General features: G+C 36.4%; 1 protein-coding gene across 1 annotated transcript in view; it reads left to right on the forward strand.

Moving 5' to 3' along the window:
• Positions 1–11,331, forward strand: part of LOC131079625 (UDP-N-acetylglucosamine transporter ROCK1) — a 44,021-nt gene extending 32,690 nt beyond the window's left edge. Inside the window, exons 4-7 of the mRNA XM_058017628.2 lie at positions 8,918–9,113; positions 9,217–9,360; positions 10,591–10,665; positions 10,755–11,331. Of these exons, the coding sequence (XP_057873611.1) occupies positions 8,918–9,113; positions 9,217–9,360; positions 10,591–10,665; positions 10,755–10,916 (577 nt within the window). The 3' untranslated portion in view covers positions 10,917–11,331. The remainder of the gene's footprint in view (positions 1–8,917; positions 9,114–9,216; positions 9,361–10,590; positions 10,666–10,754) is intronic.
• The last annotated feature ends 10,981 nt before the right edge of the window (positions 11,332–22,312 follow it).

Consider the following 22,312-nt stretch of genomic DNA (forward strand, 5'->3'; position numbering starts at 1 on the left):
AGGAGGAAAAAAACCCAGCACTAAAGACCCACAGGTCAGATTATGTATTCAATTCTGAATTGTAACAATACAATACCTAGCTCAAGTCATGTGACTCAGATCTGGGATCTTCAAACTACACACTTGAATGAATCAGATCTGCCCTTTTAATACACCAGGTCTGCACTTCTATATTCACCAAGTCTGCTCTTTAATGCACCATCTAACATTAATAAGGAGTGAAATATGTACATAACTTTACATGATTTCTCAGGTTGTGCAACAGGAGCATGGCAAACGTGATGGTTCTCAGTCGGGCAAATTCATCCTTAAACATAGAAAAGCAAGCTCTCACCATGCATCTCTCATACTCAGGCAAATTTTTCACTTGAAATGATCAACTGGGGTAATTCGTTAGGACCATGATCAATCCTGATGCAAGTTGTTTTCCCAAAATCCCCATAATCAAAATCATAATAACTTTCAAGGCTTGGATTAAGGAAAGAGACAACCTGACACATTTCTAGCTCAGACGGAACTGTATTGTCGGAAGCGAGGTCACCAGCTGCTTTAGGAGGTCGCCATTGATGATGAACTATTCCACGAGCATTCACAGTGTGTTGATCTTGATTAGGAAGTTCCTCTTGAAACAAGCTCAGCGCCCCTTCGAATAGATCAACATTCTTTGTTTTTATTGAGGCATCTTGCATAAACCAGGCATCTTTATGAAATTCCAGTAGCATATCTTCAAAAATCAAGCACTCCCTGATGGATTGAGCCTCAAACATTTCCTCTAGTTGATCAAAGATAATCTCAGCTGATGTCTCATCTTCAAGCATAGTTTCAGGAGGTCGGAGTTGATGATGGATCATATCACTCACAGTAACTTGCCTATCTTGAAAAAAATTGAGCAGTGATTCCACTTGTGTTTCCTCTACAAGATCTTTCAATGCTTCCTCAAATAGCATAATGGTGATGAAATCTTTAAGCGCCCCTTTGAATTGTTCTTCATATCTGAGCTCACTTACGATAATTTGTAGCTCTTTGTTCGATATGTCAACTTGATTGTCTTCTTTAAGAATGCCATTTGAGACCTCTTGCAATTCACTCTCAAGGATCTCCCTTTGTAGCATAAGTGAGAATTCCTCAAGGAATGAGTCATCTTCTTCTTTGATTGCTTGTTCAACTCTCGGATCTTCCTTTATCACTGCTTGAGTATTCTCAACTGCTTCTTCAACTTTTGTCTCATGGTATTCTTTTTCAGGTGCAAGGCATGACGATCTATCCATTGTAATACATTGTTCATCAAGTGCATTTGTATCGTCAACGTACAATTGATCCTTCTCACAATCAGATGCTGGAGCAATGTCTTGTTCCTAGGTTTTCCTGAATTCGGCTGCGAGATGTGCACCCCAAGATCTGTTCACAATACATTCTTCCTCGGACAAAGTTGGCATCCCAAACTGGTTTCTGACTTGATTGATAGCCATTTCACATACTGAGCAAGTAAATTCAGAGTGCGGTGAGTTGTGAATTCTACACCACAATGGTAGTAATGTGTTCTTTAAACGCATTTCACCATTCAAAATGAGTTGACTCTCGATCATCCACAAGAAGCTTAGAAGAGGATCCTTGCTCTCCGGGACACTAAAGCTGCCTTCTTCTGTTTTTGGCCTCGGGACATCCCGAAAGAAGATTTTTCCCTGCGCTGCCGATTCCATCCTTGATAAGTACTTCAAGCAATGCATTTCATCATGTTCTTCTGTCTCATGGACTCGACACTGCCTTGGTCTTGCAAACTCGGACAATCTGCGGGGATAAAGCTGTGTATCTAATCTCCACCAAAGTTGAGGAAAATCAATTTGTTGCTCCTTGTGAAACTGTTGCCGCTCCATTGAGAAATCTTTTCTTTTTTGATTTTTTTGATTTTTTGATTTTTTGGCTTTTCGGATTTTCTGGAATAAGAGAGATCTTGAATATCTCAGATTCAACTCGAAAGCTCAATTGGTTCCAGCTTGCTTCCTTCTTTTGTAAGTCCAATCGACGATCCAGCGATCACCTTCCTTCTCTGTATCACTTTCGTTGAGTGTTGAAGATGGCTTTCCACTGATCTTCCTTGGATTCAAGAGTTCACATTAGCTGTCAGGCACTGCTAATTTTGTTGAGTTGTTCAAGCGTTTACCGCGATTAGGGCCTCCTTCTAGCGCCAATTTTGTTGAGCACGGGAGGAGGGTAAAAAGCCTCAAGATGATTTCTTCAAATGCGATGTGGCTTGTCAAGACCCGACGTTCAAATGCTCGGCCCTCCTTCTAGCGCCAATTTTGTTGATGTGTCTTTTGTACACGACCAAACATAGAATAAAATACCTAAAGGTACCTTATCCTCTCTTGAACAAAGTTCCCGATTGTTGAAGATCTCGCCGAAGGATCAGTCAGAGTAACTCCAAGGTTCTGTTATGTAGGATCTCTATGTGGGTAAGCTCTCTGTGGTATGATGTGATTTTGTGGGAATCACAAGGGGACTTACACTTGATGACTGAACGTCTGATTCACTTTGAATATTACTGGAACATAGGATTTCACTAGTCTAGATTTTGAAAAAAGAGGAAAAGGATGAGGGTGAGGAAAGGATCTAATTCTGACACTAAGAATGTAGGAGCAATGAATAACCTTTGATGAAATTCTAACTAAGTCTCGTTTTGACATCCCAAGACCATCTCCACAAGGTTAGTGCTTCGGAGGAAAACTTTATGATGTTCAGATCATCGCTACAAGCATAGACACCATCAGGCTGATGCATATCAGTGAAGAAGCGACAATTGAAGTTAAGCTTAAACTGAATGATTCCAGTTGACTACACAAGGCAAGTCTGCAATCAACAAACTGCTAGTAGTATGGATATACGAATTTCACCATCAATCAAACACATTTCTTCCACTCATCTAATAACATGAAATCAAATCTGAGAAGTATAGAGACCATGCAAATTGTTGAATCGACCCATAGATTTCACCATTTCTTCAATGAAGTTTTACAAGTCTTTTACAACAACATCTTGGCAACAATCTTTGCCATCTCTTTCTATTCTACTCTAATTGCTATTCTATCAACTGACTATTCACTATTTCTAACTATTCACCTTCTAACTACTGACTCACTATTATTAGCCTTTACAAAATGAGGAGCTAGGGCTTATATAGCGCCCTTAATACAATTTGATGGCTCAGATCAACTTGAGATCAATGGCCGAGATTTAACAATGAAAACCCTAATTAGGGTTTGTTACAACAAACTCAATTCTGGCCAATGAAATAATTGCATTATTTGGACACATGTCTTCTCTGAAATATTTGACCAATGGATAACCGGGGTAGGTACATCGAAGTTGGTGTCATCTTTGATGAGTCAGGTACATTGAATTTGGACACGCTGAGGTGGACCAATCCGACTGGAGGAGTGATGACTGGGACGCCACCTTGTCTGACACTTGCAACTTGGTTGATGTTCAATTTGATGATGCTGAGAAGCTAACTTTAATTAACTCTTCTGAGACTATCTGCTTCTCCAATGGACCTTTGCTTTAACCTCCTTTGTCTTTGATGTGCAGGATGGATGGTGTACCTTTCCTTCAAATGTTGGACTAGAAGAGGTCGTCCTTGATGATGCTGGACTGGAGGAGGTCGTCCCTGCTGATGTTGGACTGGAGGAGGTCGTCCCTGCTGATGTTGGACTGGAGGAGGCCGTCCTTGCCTGGCCTGGTCTTCTTTCACCTGCAAGACAAACCATAAAATGATTAAGGACACATAATATATTTATTCTAACATAGCATTTTATACCTTAAATCATTAACAAAAGATATTCAAATGAAGCTTGCTCAAGATTCTCCCCAGGGACAGGCTCCATAAGAATTTCGCCCTGGACCCTCTGGAAGGGTCAGGAGCGAATTTTGCATTCTTGGCCAATTTAGACCTCTTTTCAACATTACCTCACAATTAGCTCCTCGCCGGACCCCAAACAAGGTGAAAAATAGAAGTTTCAAAGGATTTCGCCTTGGACCCTCTGGAAGGGTCAGGAGCGAATTTTGCATCTTTGGACAAATTCCATCATGTCCTACTCCAAAATGCCTTCCAAGGCAAGCATACGCTATCCTTCTCCTCACCAAAGGCTGGGAATCCACAACTTGACCTTCCTCATGGGCAAACTAGGTGAATTAGGGAATTTCGCTCTGGACCCTTTGGAATGGTCAAGAGCGAAATTCCTTCTTTAGGCTTCATTTTACACTTCCTTCACTTCAATTCATCTTGCAAGGCTTAAATAACCTCTCTAGCCTTTTCATGCCTTGGGAATCAAAATCTTGTCTTGACACGAAGAGGAAATAGTGACTTTGATGAATTTCGCTCTGGACCCTTTGGAAGGGTCAGGAGCGAAATTCACCTTTTGCTTGCCTATTCACACTAAATTTCACTTTCTTCACTTCACTTCATCTAGACTCCCCCATATTGAATCCACTTCCCAACTTGGCAACATTGGTTTGATCTTCACAAGGCCTAAAAGGTCAAATTCGCTCAAAAACCTAGCTAGGGACATTCCAATTTTAGCTCAAAATTCACACTTTTGATGGTCAAACATCTTTCCAAGGCATTCCAAATAGTTTTTCTCACCCTAGTCTAGGCCTGACTTAGCACAAAATTTGGAGAAAAGGATGGTTTTAGTGTTTTTCGCTCTGGACCCTTTGGAAGGGTCAGGAGTGAATTTCTTGTTTTGAGCTCATTTCTTCATATTTGGAGACCAAAATCCATTCAAGGGCAATCTCAAGGGCTTCTATCATCTTTGTCCAGGCCTGGCTTGGTCTAAATGTGAAAGGAATAGGTGGATTTTAGAATTTTGCTCTGGACCCTTTGGAAGGGTCTAGAGCAAAATTCTTGATTTGGCTCAATTCCTTCAATTTCAATGTTTCCTAGCAACTTGAAGTTACTCCTAAAGACTTCTTCCATCCCAATTCACTTTGGTTTGCAATTGTCTTGTCACAAATTTGGAAAAAAGGTGGTTTTGGTGAAATTTCGCCCTGGACCCTTTGGAAGGGTCAAGAGCGAATTTCTTAATATAGGTTTACTCCATCGTTTCAAGTTGAATTCACCTCAAAAGGCTAGAAAACACTTCTCCTCTCACATCCAACCCAAGTTTGACTTGATTTTGCAAGGGAAAATAGGTGGTAGAAGAATTTTCGTGCGATTTTCATCATTTGGCTCAATTCCTTCAATCTTGATAATAATTGGCAATTTGGAGTCATTCCTAAGGCCTTCTTTAATCATGATCCACACTAGATTTGGCATGAAACTAAGGGAAAAGATAGGTTTTGCACAATTTCGCGCTGGACACTTTGGAAGGGTCAGGAGCGAATTTCCCTTTCTAGCCCAAAATCATAATTTTTTGAGACAACAATCAATTCAAGGACAATCTCAAGGGCATCCTTCACCTTGGTCTAGGCATGGCTTGGTACAAATTTTGGAGAAAATGATGGGTTTTAGGATTTTCCCTCTGGACCCTTTGGAAGGGTCTGAAGCGAAAATCTTGTTTTAGGCTTATTCCTCCATCATTTCAACTTGAATCCACCTTAAAAGGCAAGAAAACACTTCTCCTCACCCATCTAAGCTACAAAAACCCAAGTTTGACTTGACTTTGCTAGGAAAATAAGGGATTTTAGGAATTTCGCTCTGGACGCTTTGGAAGGGTCAGAAGCGAATTTCCTATTTTGAGCTTGTTTCGACTACTCCATTACCTCAATCCAATATTCAAAGGCAAGAACACATCAAAGTCCTAACCACGCCATAAAACTCAAGAATTTGACCACCTCCGAGAAGAAAATATGAGTTTCCAAGAATTTTGCTCTAGACCCTTTGGAAGGGTCAGGAGCGAAATTCACCCTCTTGGCTAAAATCCTTCATTTTTCAATGCTTTCAAACATTTCCAAAGGCCAAACATGTCCATTCTTCCTTTCAAGATACCTTGCAAATCAAAATTTGGTCAAACAAGGAAGGGAATAAGGTCTAAGAAGATTTTCGCTCTGGACCCTTTGGAAGGGTCAAGAGCGAAAATCATGATTTGGGCTTGTTTGTTCAATTTTCAAACTTTCAATCTCATTTGGGAGCAAACATAGATCATTCTTCACCTAAGGAACAAGGATTGATGCCAAAATCAAGTAGCAAATGAGGTTTATAGTGAATTTCGCTTTGGACCCTTTGGAAGGGTCAGGAGCGAAATTCTCTTTTAGGCTAAAATCTTGATCTTCCAAAGCATCCCACTCCCTCTCAGGGCCAAAACATACTAATTCCTTCTCCATCATGCCAAAGCTTAGCCAAAATAAGGAGGAAAATAAGAGCTACAAAGATTTTCGCTTTGGACCCTTTGGAAGGGTCAGGAGCGAAAATCATGTTTTGGGTTTGATCCTTGACTTTTCCAACTCCAATCCTCTTTGAGAGGCAAACATAGATCCTTTCTCTTGCATCTCCACCAAGATCCTGACTTTGGCTAGAGGGAAAATGAGTGCTTTCAAGAATTTCGCTCTGGACCCTTTGGAAGGGTCAGGAGCGAAATTCACTTTTTAGGCTAGAATCCTTCATTTCTCCACCTCCAATCCTCTCTAGAAGGTAGCTAAACATCATTCTCCACCCAAGGGACAAGGTTTGTGGTCTAAGCAAGGTCAAAAAATAGGTGTGTAAGGTATTTTGCTCTAGACCCTTTGGAAGGGTCAGGAGCGAAATTCACCCTCCTGGACAAAATCCTCACTCTTCAACGCTTCAAACATTCTCAAAGGCAAAAAACATGTCCAATCTCCCTTTCATCATGTCTTGAATGTCAAAATTTGGTCAAACAAGGAAGGGAATGAGGTCTAGGAAGATTTTCGCTCTGGACCCTTTGGAAGGGTCAGGAGCGAAAATCTTAGTTTAGGCTTGATCACTCACTTTTCCAACTTCAAACTACCTCAAGAAGCAAACTTAGATCATTTTCCACCTAAGGAACAAGGATTTGATCCTAAACAAGGTAGCAAAAGAGGTTTATAGTGAATTTCGCTCTGGACCCTCTGGAAGGGTTCGGAGCGAAATTCGCTTTGGACCCTTTGGAAGGGTCAGGAGCGAAATTTGACATTTTGGTCTCTCCGTCAGGACCATTTTATGGAATATAGCATTTAAGTATAAATTTCTTATACTTTAAGTTATATTCCATATATACTGTCAGGATGTTTGAGAGTGGTTTCGGACCTCCAAGAGTTATATTGCAAAATCTAGTTTTTGGAGGATTCTTCAGTTTTCCAGACTTAGTCAAATTTCAGGATCAAGACATTCCAGACAACCAAATTTCAGGATTAGGACATTCCAAACTTAGCCAAATTTCAGGGCATTTGAAGATCAGGATGACATTCCAGACTTCATCACTCACTAACTTGACCTAGCTCGGACCTTCAAGAATGATACTTACTCACCAAGCAAGACACAATTAGCAACAAGAGCAAAACCAGGCCCTAAGGAAGACTTTCAAAGAAACCCTAACCTGGAGCATCTACTGACTCAACCTAGCTCAAGCAGAGCCTGCTATCCAGCGATCCCCCTGACAACACTCATCATGCAAAGGCTAATAGACAAAACCCTAAAAGACCTAGAAAACAAACCCTAGAAAGCAAAAAGTAGGGGTCCCCATTTGCAATGGGGCGATGTGTGAATACATCACAACAATACTGTTACAGAAAATTCTAACAATTACCTTCCTCTCATATGCTTCTAGTCCCTTAACATTCTGGCCGACACATTTGATACTCGTTTAAATATTGGTGAGGGGGAATTTAAGGCCTTTATACAACCTCTCAAAACATAGAGGCATTTTTTTCTCTTGGTTATTCTTAATCCTAGCCACACATTGGAATGGTTACTAGGTTTCCTTTTTTTGTTTTGGCTATTCAACAGTCTCCTCACCTTGCATGGATTTCTTTTTAGCATAGTTGTAAAACTATGGAATGAATATAAACCTGCTGAATGGCAACATATGTTTGTTACCTTTTTCATCAATATGCAATTCTATGACTGCATACAGTGTAGGAGAGCAGACAATTATAAAATAAGAGTATATACGTGTAGAATGATAAAAAGCATCACTGCATACAGTTATAAAGTGAAATCATTCACATGTCAAAGAAGACTATACAATTGTAAGAAATGCATGTTGTCATTACAATTTCTTTTACATTTTTGTATCCTTTGGGACTTCTGTCACAATGAAATAATTGAACAATAACATCAGAAATTTCTATAATTTATAGCTGTTATACTTGAATCAATGACCATATTAACTTGAATTTCAAATTTTATACGTTATATGATTGTGTAAACTTGAATTTTGATGTTATTTATAGCTAGATTTGTAAAATTTGAATATTCACACACTCACACACACTCACTCACACTCACACTCACACTCACACTCTCACTCACAGGCGTCCTGTACTACCCCACCCAAAAATGACCCTTTGGATAGCTGCCCCTGAGATACATTCCCTGATGTCTGCACCCAAAAAATGCTGCAGAACATAGTGTACACTGTAGGCCTCTCGCTTTGCCATTCTGACGCAAGATATTACAAAGGCACTTGCTGGCCCTGGTGGTTGGATCTACAAAATGGATCATGGAATAAATGCCATTATATCTCCAGAGAGCTGTGGAGCTGTTGGCATTATTAAACTATTTTGTTGTGCAGTATTTATGTGCTCAGTCTTGTTTTCTTGCTCAGTAACTATTTGTGCTACTGTGCACTTCAAAACCTGGTTACGGTCTGCATTTTTAGCCTGATAGCTTTACTTTAAACTGGCTTTACATTTGCAGGTCAGAGAGTTGACTGAAGTAGCTGTGATAATCATTTGTTCGTATTTAGCTGAGAACAATCTCTTGCAGGCAGAAGCAGACTCTTCAACAAGTTGGAGCCTTAATGTTATTGATAATTGCTGCCCTGCTTCTTAGCATTGGAGAACACTCTGGTCATGGTTCAAAAATAGATCGTGAACAAGCATTTTTAATGGGTATTATTCCTGTAATAGTCGCATCTGTGCTCTCAGGTGTAGCATCATCACTATGCCAGTGGGCATCACAGGTGAGATTGTATATCTCATTGTATTTTGACTAAGTTTTCAAATGCATTTTTAGTTTCATTTCATCTGAGAATCTATTAAAATTTCCCTTGTGCTTTGTTTTAGGTGAAGAAAAGAAGTTCATATTTAATGACCATAGAAATGTCAGCTATTGGAAGTCTATGTTTGCTGGCAAGTACTTTGAAATCACCTGATGGGGAAGCCATCAGGCAGCGGGGTTTTTTCTCTGGGTGGACTATATCAACTCTGGTACGGTTGTTCTTTTGACTGACCTATATATTTGACCAGGGCTGATCATGGAAGTCAAAATTTAAAGGTTCTCAATTTTAGTTGCTTTTCTCTATCTAAAATGTGTGGCAATTAATAATATTTAAAATATGCATGCTGATTAATGGCTCAGAAGTATGGTTAATTAAACACAGAATCTTAGGCTTCATCTCAAATATTTGCTTTATTATTTTATTTGTGAGTCCAGTCTGAGGATTTCCCTTCTGATTCAGTGGCGTAAGCATCCTATCCAATTCTGAAACATAAGAGAATACCATGAATGATTGTCCACTGCATACAGTCCTGACAATTAACCGTCTTATGTCCAGGTATTGTTCATAAGCCACTTTGAGTCGGTAACTTATTCACTATTTGCAACTACCTATGGTCAGTATCCTTTTGTACACTGATGTGAGGTTCATTATCTTATAGCTTACATTAGATTCTCTTTACCCATGCCAATCAAAACCATCTACATGCATTTCTGCCAAAATACAACTCACATATCCAATTAGAAACAAGTCTGACCTACTTATTGGTTGTATCCTTGTCTATTTTCTGATGCTTGATTCTCGTGGCGCATATGTTTTAACTTAAGAAAAGATTAATGCCAGATTAATTAGTGCAGACAAACAAGCAATCACAAACCTATGCAATATAATGGAACACACTTATAGATGCATTGTCATTGCTCAAGTATGGACAGTAAATGGAAGATTTCCAGATAAGAATGAAGATCTATGAAAAATAAACTCAAAAAGCATCATTAAAGGTGTTGAAAAATCTTAAAATGCTGCAAGTTACATACAATGAGATATGCCTCTGCACGCTATTTTCACAACACAATCTAGAGCATAGCTATTTCTGTGAAGTTTGTTGGCATATCCATAGAAAATTGATCATTCTCATTCAGTTCCATTTCTTATTGGTAGTGACTTTACATTTGTACATTTTTGAAGAAATTGGGTTTGGAACAACTAGTTGACTATTTTGTTAAAGAATATCAAATTGTAATCTTGCATACCGGTAGAGAGTTGAATTAGAGGAATTGTTTAAAAATTTATATATGTAGTAATAATATGATTAGATTGAGAGCATTTGACAGTATGCTGATTTGTAGTTTGACTAAACCTGTTTCATAAATCAACTTTGGAGCTGCAAGTATGTTCACTTTCTTATATAATTCAGTTTGGAGCTTATGCTGATTTGCAGATCCCAATTTTCACCAATGCAGTTGGTGGAATCTTAGTTGGACTCGTTACAACACAGGCTGGTGGTGTCCGAAAGGTGACTTTGCAGTCCATGTATACATTTTTTTAATTCATCGTATGGAATATTTGATGCTTATGCTTCTTCTTTATCTTCTTTCTATACAGGGATTTGTTATTGTATCTGCTTTAATGGTGACCGCTCTTCTCCAATTCATATTTGATGGCATACCACCATCTTCATATGTTCTGTTTGCTCTACCTTTGGTGGTCACCAGCATAGTGGTATATCAGAAATATCAATTTCAGGCTAAAGCAAAGACATCATGAGGTGATTGTCTTCTAAAGGCTAGATAAATTTGGGACTTGAATGCTCTCTGTGGTCAAATTGAACATGGATGGCTTTGTAATTCCCACGCATAACCCATGACAATATATTTTTTTCATTTGAGCATGAAAGGTTATGCAATATATATACATGTGTTTGCCAGCTGTAAGAGAATTGTTGAAATGCTTCAAAGAAATTAAGCTTAGAAAACTCTCTTGCAGACTGCATTATCATCCCTTGTAATTAAACTCCTCAGTTATTGGGAGAACTATTAGAGAGGAGAAAGGATATGATAGTGTGTAAAGTTGTTTAGGGGTTGTTACAGAAAATGCAGGGCAGGTTTGTGAAGCATTTTCATGAGGACATTTGCATGACTACCTATTTTTAAATAGATACATACTTACAGATATTAATGCATTGAAAGGCTTAAATAATTTGACGTGGTTGTAAAATTCTTCTTACCTATATAAGGTCATATTTGAAGTAAACAAGTTTTACAGAGAATCATTTCTGTAAATAAATTCTGCCATTTGAATCATTTACCTTAAAAATTCCTTGATTCTAAATTGCAGTCATATGATTTACATTCCAAGTAATCTTAAGCTTAGAGAATGCAAAGACTACAGGTCATTGAATATGATTGAACATCTTTGCACCTTAAACCCCATAAAGAGATGTTTACATGAGCTAGACATCGAAACAGAAAAGTTCAATGCATATCTCTTTTTGATAATCACATTTATTAATTTTAAAAAAGAAATTTGCAGGTTTTTGATAAATAGAGCTTTTGAAAACATCCAAAATACAATTGATAAATTTTGAACAGGTATAAATATAAACATACTTCCAGCATCTTGCATTGCCTATCTAATCAATTTAGTTGTTTCAAGCACGCCACTGATTGGTTCTGCCTGCACTAGTTGTACCACAAATATACCATAAAAAATGAGTAAATGATGATGACCGAACTTTTGTAAAAGAGTTATCGCGTTCCAATCTATTTTTTAGGTGCTTCATTTCTCATTTGGAATTGTTTGCTCATTCTAAAAATGTGCATCTTTTTTAACCAGATTAGAAAACAACTTTTAATGATAATTAATTCCTCAATTCCCTGACATCACGAGTATTTTTTATGGTATTTTTCTGATGGGGTGACTTTCAAAAGCATTAAATGATTCAGAGTACAGTTATTGCAAATTACACAGATTTACCAAGTACAGTCATTTGCATCTCTAACGGTAGAATTTTTGACCTTTTTATTTGGAATGGTAATAGTCTGTAAATTTTAGGAAATACATTTTATGTTAAAATTGTGTGTTATTGGGGAACGTACACACAAAGGATAAGATCCTTGATGCAGATTTTGATTGGGGAGTTATCTATAGTTATTTAATAAAATGCATTTTCAATTGACAGTCATGCTAGCCGTTTCTTCAAATTGATTTCAGGCAGCAATTGGAAGGGGAAAGTATACTGAGTTCGAATGCAGGTGATAACGCCAACTGGTATGAAGAGCACTTAAGGCAATCAATAACTCACTGTGGGGAGTGCAGTGAAACTTTGATGGGTAAAATGGTGATGACACCAACTGGTATGAAGAGTACTTAAAGGCAATCTATAATTCACTGTGGGGAGTGCAGTGAAACTTTGATGGGTAAATAGTGATAACACCCGCTGGTATGAAGAGCACTTGAAGGCAATCAATAATTCACTGTGGGGAGTGCAATGAAAGCTCAAAACAAAAACAAGTATATCGAACAACAACAAATTACACTTACTATAATTAGCAATGTAGGAGGACAATCTTCATTATCATTGATTCAGTTATAAAAGGTATAGTGGCTAGCGTTTTTACAAAGCAAATATTCAAGAAATTCTGTCCAGTAGAGCCATGCAAGATGTCTGTTCAGGGGAAATTACCCCATTATTGAAAAGTTGAGAGCTATAAATGAAGCCATGATTATGATTTTATTTTATGGACAGTCATCAATTGCTTGCAAGGGTGCTCTTAGCTGTTTTGATGATGACTGTTCATATGCTTGCAGAGCCCTCGACAGTGGAAAATATTCAAGGATAGCAATGATAATTAATTACAGTAATTTGTTTTCTTTCCGTTAATGCTGGCCATTGCTATTTGTGGGTAAGGGTAAAGGTTTTTTTATAAATATTATTTATCCTGCGAACTCCCTTGATTTAAAGCTGTAAAACAGGTTTTCTGGTTTATTAACCAATAGCCTTCATTTTATTTTGTATGCCTTCATCTAGGACCGGAGTCTTTCTTGGCCAGGCATAATTGGATGGGATCAATACATAACAAGGGGATTTAATCGTGTCTTGTTGATAAAGGATTAGAAACAACATGGGGCAGAGAGAGGGGCTATCTGCCATACAGAGAAACATTTCCAACGGAAAGGAATTCATAAGCTTTATGTGCATATCAGGAGCTTTGGGCGAGTAGCACATGAAATCATGAATATTCCACTTGACAGTTTTGGAGAACAAGTATTAGAGGTTAGTGATAAACTTGTAAGGCACTGAGAGGGGGGTGGGGAGGTGAATCAGTGCAAGCAAAAACAATATGAATCTGATCAACAACTTAAACAACTTAAAATTTAACAAGCATAAGAAGAATATCACCACATAAGCTAATGCACACTAAACAAATTCCACAACAAATTCCACATAACACGATATTTATACGTGAAAACCCAAAAGAGAAAAACCACAGTGGGAGTTAATACCCACAAGATTCACTATTTGCAAATTATAAATCTTGATCGGTTAAGGTCTTACAAAGATGCCCTGTTAGGAGTAGACCCGGTTAAGGGATTTAAATGATGAGCCCTGTTAGGTGCTTTGACCTGTTAGGATCAACCTTGCAAGAGGATTTAACACTCTGATATAGAGCTACCTTGTTAGGGGATTTAAAATTAAGGCCTGTTAGGATCTACCCGGTTAAGGGATTTTGTTGTTGTAATTGTTAGGATAACAACAATTCAAATGATCTTCATGTAACACCTCTGTTTGATAAGATCCGCTTCAAATCCTCAAAACTTCAACAACACATCAATACAGAGCTTCACTAATCACCGCACAATCAGAATCACAATATTCACCTTCGATCTCATCAACACACTCATGTCTATCTCATAACTTATCACATAACAAATTAAAATCTATGCCGCTTTAGTGATTTAAGTGACTCTATCACTATCGGTTAAGTGTTCATCAGAATATCTGCTCTATACGTCAAATCTCGCTTGTCTGTTTGAATCTGCCAATGTGGTCAAGAACATAGCTCCAAAAACCTAGCTCCATCATTGTTGTAAAACCACACCATTCAACTCTTCACCAATCGCTTGTACCGGTTGCATGAATGCAACTCTGTCTTTGTTTACCGGTTAAGAACCTATTTGTCGGTTCACTGGTAAACTATCATCTGTACCGGTTATACCTTACCGGTTGGCTTCCAAGACTTAGATGACCACATAAGCATTGTTGCCATCAATGACAACACAAGACTTAGTCATCAAACATGAAGCTCAATCTCTTCATCACATTTACCAATGAATCAATAACCGGTTGCAAATCACCAACAGTCTTTATCGGTTCAGTCAAATGCCAACATTTTCCCCCTTTGGCATTGATGGCAACACTTAGGAAAAAAATTGTCAACTAAGTGTGCAAAACAAAAATTGACTTCATGACAAACACTCCCCTTTAGCAATTGCGTGCTATTGCAAAAATTTGACTCTACTAATTCTCCCTTTACTTTTACATACAAAATTTTGACCGACTCTTCAACTATTACTCCCCCTTTGACAACAATGCCAAACAAAGAAGTAAATACATGAGATATAAATACATTTCATCAAAATTGCATTAAAAGTTGCATAGCATTCCAAAATAGTGCCGGTTATCTCCACGTGTCCTCATCTATACAACAAACTCCTCCATGGCATCTAGAGTGCTTATCTCCGGTGTAGTAAGAATAGCTTTAGACTCTTTATAAGCTCTCTGCAAGATTTCCACCTTCGGTATCAGCTGTGTCTGTAATTCCTGTAGTGATTTGATCCTCTTAACCTGTTCAATTTCATAAGCTTTCAGCTTATGCTGAAGTTCTACAACTAATCTTCCATAATTGATAGCAGATTCATTAAGGGGCTTGAATGACTCACTAAAAACTTCGAGTTCTTGCTCAACTTCCTCCTCCTTTATCAATTTTAGTCAGCAATTGCTCAGTTCTTTTCTTCTTGTAATCCTTCTCAACACTAACATAAGCTGCATCCTCAAAAGATTTCATTTGTTTGCAATCTCCATCAACTTAGTTGAGCACAAATTGTCCATGTCTAGGGGTCCTTTGATGCTTATAGCATCATCACCTTCATCATCAACGATTTTCTTTTTAGAATCAAGTGACAAAGGTGTCACTTTAGGTTCAGTCTTCTTCTCTGACTTCTTCTCCTCTATTTCCTCTTTGTCTTCAATTTTCTCCTCTTCCTCTTCCTTTTTTGTTTCCTGTACCGGTGGGGGTTGTGTACCAACAGTTTGAGTAACTACCGGTGGCTCCTCATCTTTATTTTCTTTCTGTCTCTGTTCTTGTTCATGTTGCTCAGACCTATCAACAACTTGTACATTTACATTGTCAGTAGCATTATCAATGTTACCAGTATCATCATCAGAGATATTCATCGGTTGATCATCCAACACAATTTCATCAGGCTTAAAATCAGTTATTTTAACACCTTTCGGAAGATCTTCAGCTTCAAACCTCTCCGGTTCATTTTCCTTAAAAATATCCCCATGCAATTTTGCCAAAATCATTACCAAGCATTCTAATCCTGTATTTCATCTGCTTCAATGCAGGTGTGCCATCTATCCACTGGATATCACCAATACTGGGGAAACATTTATGAAAATAAAAGAATAAGAATTAATTGACCAAATTTAAACCTTAACCTCTTATCCTTCTTGATGGATTCCAGGTTCAACACAAGTTGACTCCTCAACGCCTCTGACAAGTCATAGTCAACATCTTTTTTTATCATCTGGTAAGTTGTATGAATAGCTGCAGCAGGGATGCTGTTCATCCTGCTAGAATAATAGATCCGGTAACCGATCACCATATAAGCATACTTAACGGCCGGATCATTGATATTATTCACCGTCATTGCTCTTCCATCCCATTTAGATCCCGTTAACTTTTTTACATCATTCTTAGGAATGGATCTCAAAACTGGAACCTCACCAGTGGCACAAAATCCGGTGACTGCATGAATAGCTTCCTTAGAAATTTTATGTGGTCGGTCGAGCCACATAAACTGGTCATGAATCCTGCTAGGCACATATCTCACAAGTTCATCAAAATCATTAATGAAATTCAAGGCATGGTGAAACCCTTTCTCGGTAACCCTTTTGAACTGGTCCTTCAAAATAGCATTCTTATCACACAATGCTTTATACTGATAAAAAATAGTAGCAACACCAAGATCCTCTAGTTTGCAATGATAGAAAGATCTAACATTTTCAACATGTAAGACACCATAAGGAACTCCGGATAGAGCTCTGAGCGGGATCAATTTCCTTAGACTTAAACGAGTGTCTCTTAAATCTAGGACGTGGTCTATCGGTAACATCAACTAGATGTGGGGTGTCCATCTTCAATGATTTAGAAAGATAAGTAGATAACAAGATTTTTGGATAAATACCTTTTACTGTTTCTACACTAGGGTTCCAAACACCGTCAAAATCTATCTCACCTATTCTCGATCGCAAATCACACCAGATCACTTCAAATGCTGCAAACACAAACTCTGCTTTGCTCTATTCGCTCTCAGTGTGCTCGCAAGAATACAATGTGACAAATAACATTCAAAAAGTTCCTTTTATTGACCCAAAATCAGTGCAAGCAAAAACAATATGAATCTGTAGACACCTAAAATTGTCCAGTCTAATTAAATAAATTATTTATTTAATTATTTTAGCCTAATTCATCTATTAATTAAATAAATCTTTATTTATTTAATTAATTCATTTATCCTCTTCTAGCCTTATTTCTCATTTAAATAAATAACTTTATTTATTTAAATTATCCTTTTCCTAAATTAAATAAATATCTTATTTATTTAATTATCCCACTTCCTCTATTAATTAAATAAATTTTTATTTATTTAATTAATTCATTAACCTTTTCGACCCATGACACATGTCATTCATCTCTTATTTCATACACTACCTACCCTTTCATTATTTTATTATTTTCTTTACCTACACTATAATCATAGCCAACCATTTATCTTTTACACCTCTCAATCTTATCCCTCCATTTCATATAGTGTCTTCTATATAAGAGGATACTTTCTTCATTATCAAACCCTGACAAAAAGCCCACTATGCATTCAGCCCCGACTACGCTTTCAAACTTGCATATGCAATCAAGCCTACTTGCAATCACATTTCCGTTCTTTGTTGAGCTCTTGTGCACATAAAATCTGAGAGCAAATATATCAAGCAAGATCAATGGAGATAGGAAGAATGAAGATCCAAACCCTATTGGACATGTGATGGTATAATCTTTGTGATTTCATTTGATTTGCATTGTGTTAGGTAATCTCCATATGTTATGGTAGATCTTTGTTGTTGTTAGGCTAGGGTTTTGTGGTTGAATCTATTTAGTCTTTCAATATTGTTGTTATCCATTTTCGCCATATACAGAATCTGATCATCAACTTAAACAATTTAAAACTTAACAAGCATAAGAGGAATATCACCACATAAGCTAATGCCCAATAAAACAAATTCCACATAACACGAGATTTCACTATCTGCAGAAAAAAAATCTTGACCGGTTAAGGTCTTACAAACATGCCCTGTTAGGAGCAGACCCAGTAAGTAGTCACCCAGTTAAGGGATTTAAATGATGAGCCCTCTTAGGAGCTTTGACCTGTTAGGACCAACCTCGCAAGAGGATTTAACACTCTGATATAGAGCTACCCTGTTAGGGGATTTACAAAATAAGACTTGTTAGGACCTAACCTGTTAAGGGATTTTGCTGCTGTAACTATTAGGATAACAATAGTTCAAATGATTTTCATGTAACACCTATGTGTCTGATAAGATCTGCTTCAAATCCTCAAAACTTCAACAAAACATCAATACAGAGCTTCACTAATCACCGCACAATCATAATCACAATATTCGCCTTCAATCTCATCAACATAGTCATGTCTATCTCATAATTTATCACACTTTTTATAGACATCAACTTAGTCGGCTACAACCTTGGAACAATTTCCTAGGTTCAATGAATCTAGACAAAATAACATTGCACGCTGAACTTAGGTCGGCCACCGACATAACAAATTAAAATCTATGCCGTTTTAGCGATTTAAATGACTTTATCACTGCCGGTTAAGTGTTCATCAAAATATCTCTTCTATACATCAAATCTCGTTTGTTGGTTGAATCTACCAATGCGATAAAATGTACCGGTTGCATGCATGCAACTCTGTCTTTGTTTACCGGTTAAGAACCTATTTGCCGATTCACTGATAAACTGTCATCTGTACCGGTTATACCTCACCGGTTGGCTTCCAAGACTTAGATGACCAAAAAAACATTGTTGCCATCAATGACAACACAAGACTTAGTCATCAAACACAAATCTTAATCTCTTCATCACATTTATCAATCAATTATTTACCGGTTGCAAATCACCAACAATCTTTACCGGTTCAGTCAAATGCCAACAGTTAGGCTAGTTGGTATGCCATTTTATTGCAATAAAGTAATTGACAACTTGCTAGAGAGAACCATAGATCATCATCAGAGACCACGAGGAGGCTATTAGAAGAATTGAAATTGGACAGGAACAACCAGGAGGCTATCAGAAGAATTGAAAATCACTTTATCAATCTGCACATGAAGCATTAACGCCCCTAGAACATGACAGAGAACCAGTAGGCTATCAGAACTGAAAACCCCCTCATCAGTATACAGGTGAAGCGTAAGCTCCCTAAAATGGAGGAACTCTGTTAATACCAAGAAATTATTATTAGGGGAAGGGCCCTGGTAGCTGAGCACCTCATGTGCAGATCTAGCAAGTACGCGATATGACTTCCAATCATGTAAATAAGGTACAACCAATAAGATTATTATATGATTAAAATTACATTTGAATCAATATACTACACTGAAAACTCACGTGGTTGGGAAGAAATTATCTAATTGTTATAAACCATATTTAACATCTTGTGAGGGCTGTTGTGCATTATTATGGAGTACAAGTTGAGCTATAACAGAAGACTACTAGAACAGCATTTAAAAAATATGGTACTAATAACATGTCCTATGACAACTATTAGTCTACCTTCAAGTATCAAGTCATTTCCCTGTTGAGGTTCGATGCTTTACGATTGACCTCATCAGTGCTCTTGACGTATATGATATGGGTATATAAGTGGAACAAGTCGTGTCAAGATGTATCAAATGAACTTTTCCCATGAATGATTTATTATTTGAGTTTATCATTGCAGAGAATATCTGCACAGCCAATAACAATAGGAGTGATTGGATAGAAAAGTAGGCACATGCGATGATTTGATTTACAAAGTGCTTACATGATCCAAAGGATCTTGCTTAGTGCCTACAGAAAATACTTGGAGTGATGTTTGGTGGTACTTTTTGTGACAGACGCCCCGTGTCACAACTTTTTCTGTGTCTTTCCTGCTTATATAACAAGCATTTGCACCCAAACATGCAGATGGAAAGTTGACAGTTTTGTTAAGTGGGCAACTCATCAGATTGCATCGCAAGAAGTGTACAGGGTTGAAGGAGGTAAACGGAAAGATGGTCAAACATCTGTGCATATATTGTGCTGATGCGAATGATATGTGCATAAATTTGGACAGAGACAGTAGGAATGACATATTGCATTGAATGAGGTGGTGAGTGAAACAAGCTGGAGTGCGCCAAATAATAAATCAATCAAAGGCGTGACATTTTTGTTTTGTATAAAGATGTTCTTCCTACTCCTTAATCGTCACATATGCTTTATACTTCTTAAAGCTTTGGCACGTGGAGGTACGGGAAATGTGAATGCTGGTACACCATCTAACCCTTGAAATCACAGTAAATATCAAATTTTTTGTGGAGTTTTCCCCTTGTCAACCATTACATAATATATTCTTCAAGGACTATAATGCTTTTCAATCAATCAGTTTATGGTACAATTTTATTTACTTATAGTGACACGCATTTCATTACATCATATGATGTGTTTTTATTAATATAATATGAGATAATATTTGTATATTTTAATATAGGGGAAACGACCTAATAATTAAGTGCGGACCAAAATTTGTGAGTATTGTCATTAAAGATATTATTTAAAAGAAAATAATTATCAGATATGATTTTATTATTAGTATTCAAATTAAAATAATTTCTAGTATGAGTCATAAACAATATCGATTCATGTGATGGTATGTTGGTATAGCTAAGAATTTATAGACCGACTATTTTCTTTATATTTTATGACATCTCAACCCAAAAAAATGATGATGTTACTCTATCTTGGGTAAGGTGGACTTTTAGTCTTTTAAGTTCAATAACTATGTTGTCATTTACATTGGGGAAGAAGTTTAAGAGTAATTTGAATCTCCACACATACCTTCTATAATAGTTGTTCCTATTTTCCTCTTAATTTTCTCCCATCTTCCAATATAAATAACAATCATTTTGAAATTCTATTTCTTTACTTTTCAAACCAATCAGTTGGGTCAAACATTATGTGAATCCCACTATTCAAGCTTGTAGTAGTGATAGTCACTCTTGGAACAATATTAATTTGCTATCCTAAAAGTAGCTCATAAAACAAAAAAGAATTGTGCAAATGTGCCATCTTTTGTCAATTTAATCATTTAGATTTCATATGATTTTTTTGATCTTTTGCGAATATTCATATAGACTATAGTTAAACAATGGGGTATTCATGTGTTTCTATAAGTTCTTTTGTATGAAAAATCATATTTGATGGCGGTGGTTAGTACTTTTGATGTCTATAAATTATGTAGAAAACATCTTTTTTTGTTTAGTAATTTTACACATTGTGATTTTGTGGTTCTACTTGCAAAATATTTTTTCCACTAACTTGGAACGTCTAGTCATACCACCTTTTATGTCATAAAACAAACAAATTAAATTAATATCTTTTCACAATATATATTTTAGAAAATTTTAGCATTGCCATTCCACATCTCTTTATATAACTTTTTATTTCTTTATGAACAAGACATAATTGTTCACTATTATAATCAAATGATTCATAAATAATTTACTAAAATTTTATTTTTGTTTAGTGCAAAAGTCAACACTATTGAAAATGTTTTACTAACAAGATATTAAAAATATTCAATAAAAAATTGTAGAGTTCTTAATCTATATTTATAAAATACTCAAATTCATATTTGTCTTTATTATTGAGTTTGTTGTACAAATGATTATCATCCTGTGTATTGAATTGAACCATGCTAAATTATGAAAGATGATCATGTAAATGATATGACAAAACAAAAGCGAACTAAAATCAACATTATTTTTATCTAGAATAAATTATTATATTTATGAAATCAAATATTATATAAATAAAGATCATGTTGCGATAAACTAATAGAATAAAACATTGGAGATCCACATAAAAAATAATAATTTTGGAAATAAAGTTCCAACTTTGAGAAACATGCACAAATAATCATTTTATTTTTATCAATAATAATAATAAAAAATTACTATATAATGCGTTCCATGGCTAGATTTCAAAAAGGCTTTTTTAAAGTTAAGTATACAAATAAATTTCTAATTGATTCTTCAATATTTGAAAATATATTTATTGTTTGTCTTATTAGTCTTCTCTTTAAACAAATTTTATCGGGTGTAATAAAATTGGTATCTTACTCATTAAATCTCTTTATTTATGAGACAAATGCTCCATGGTAATATTGGTAACCTTATGGGCTCATTTAGTAACAACAAATCCATAGTCATGTTGGCATCTATAAATCTAACGTATTGGCACTAACTTCAATCTATATATATCCTATATATGTAGTTCAATTTTTGGTTTCTTTTTATCTTTTTGAGAGCACGGTAGACAAATAAAAATACAATGCAAATGTAAAAATAATGCATAAATTTAAGTAATCGATTTATATTAAAAGTTGTAATCAATAGATTTGAAATAAACATAGAGAAACACATAATATAGCAAATTAAATCAACACTAGCAAAACACTAGATGTATGTGGATTAACCCTTTTAAAAAAAATTCCACCAACAATCTAAAAGAATTAGTAATCCTCTCTAGTCTAGCAACATTCTAATAACATAAGATACATCATTT

The sequence above is a fragment of the Cryptomeria japonica genome, chromosome 8, assembly GCF_030272615.1.
Source record: "Cryptomeria japonica chromosome 8, Sugi_1.0, whole genome shotgun sequence".
Classification (NCBI taxonomy): domain Eukaryota; kingdom Viridiplantae; phylum Streptophyta; class Pinopsida; order Cupressales; family Cupressaceae; genus Cryptomeria; species Cryptomeria japonica.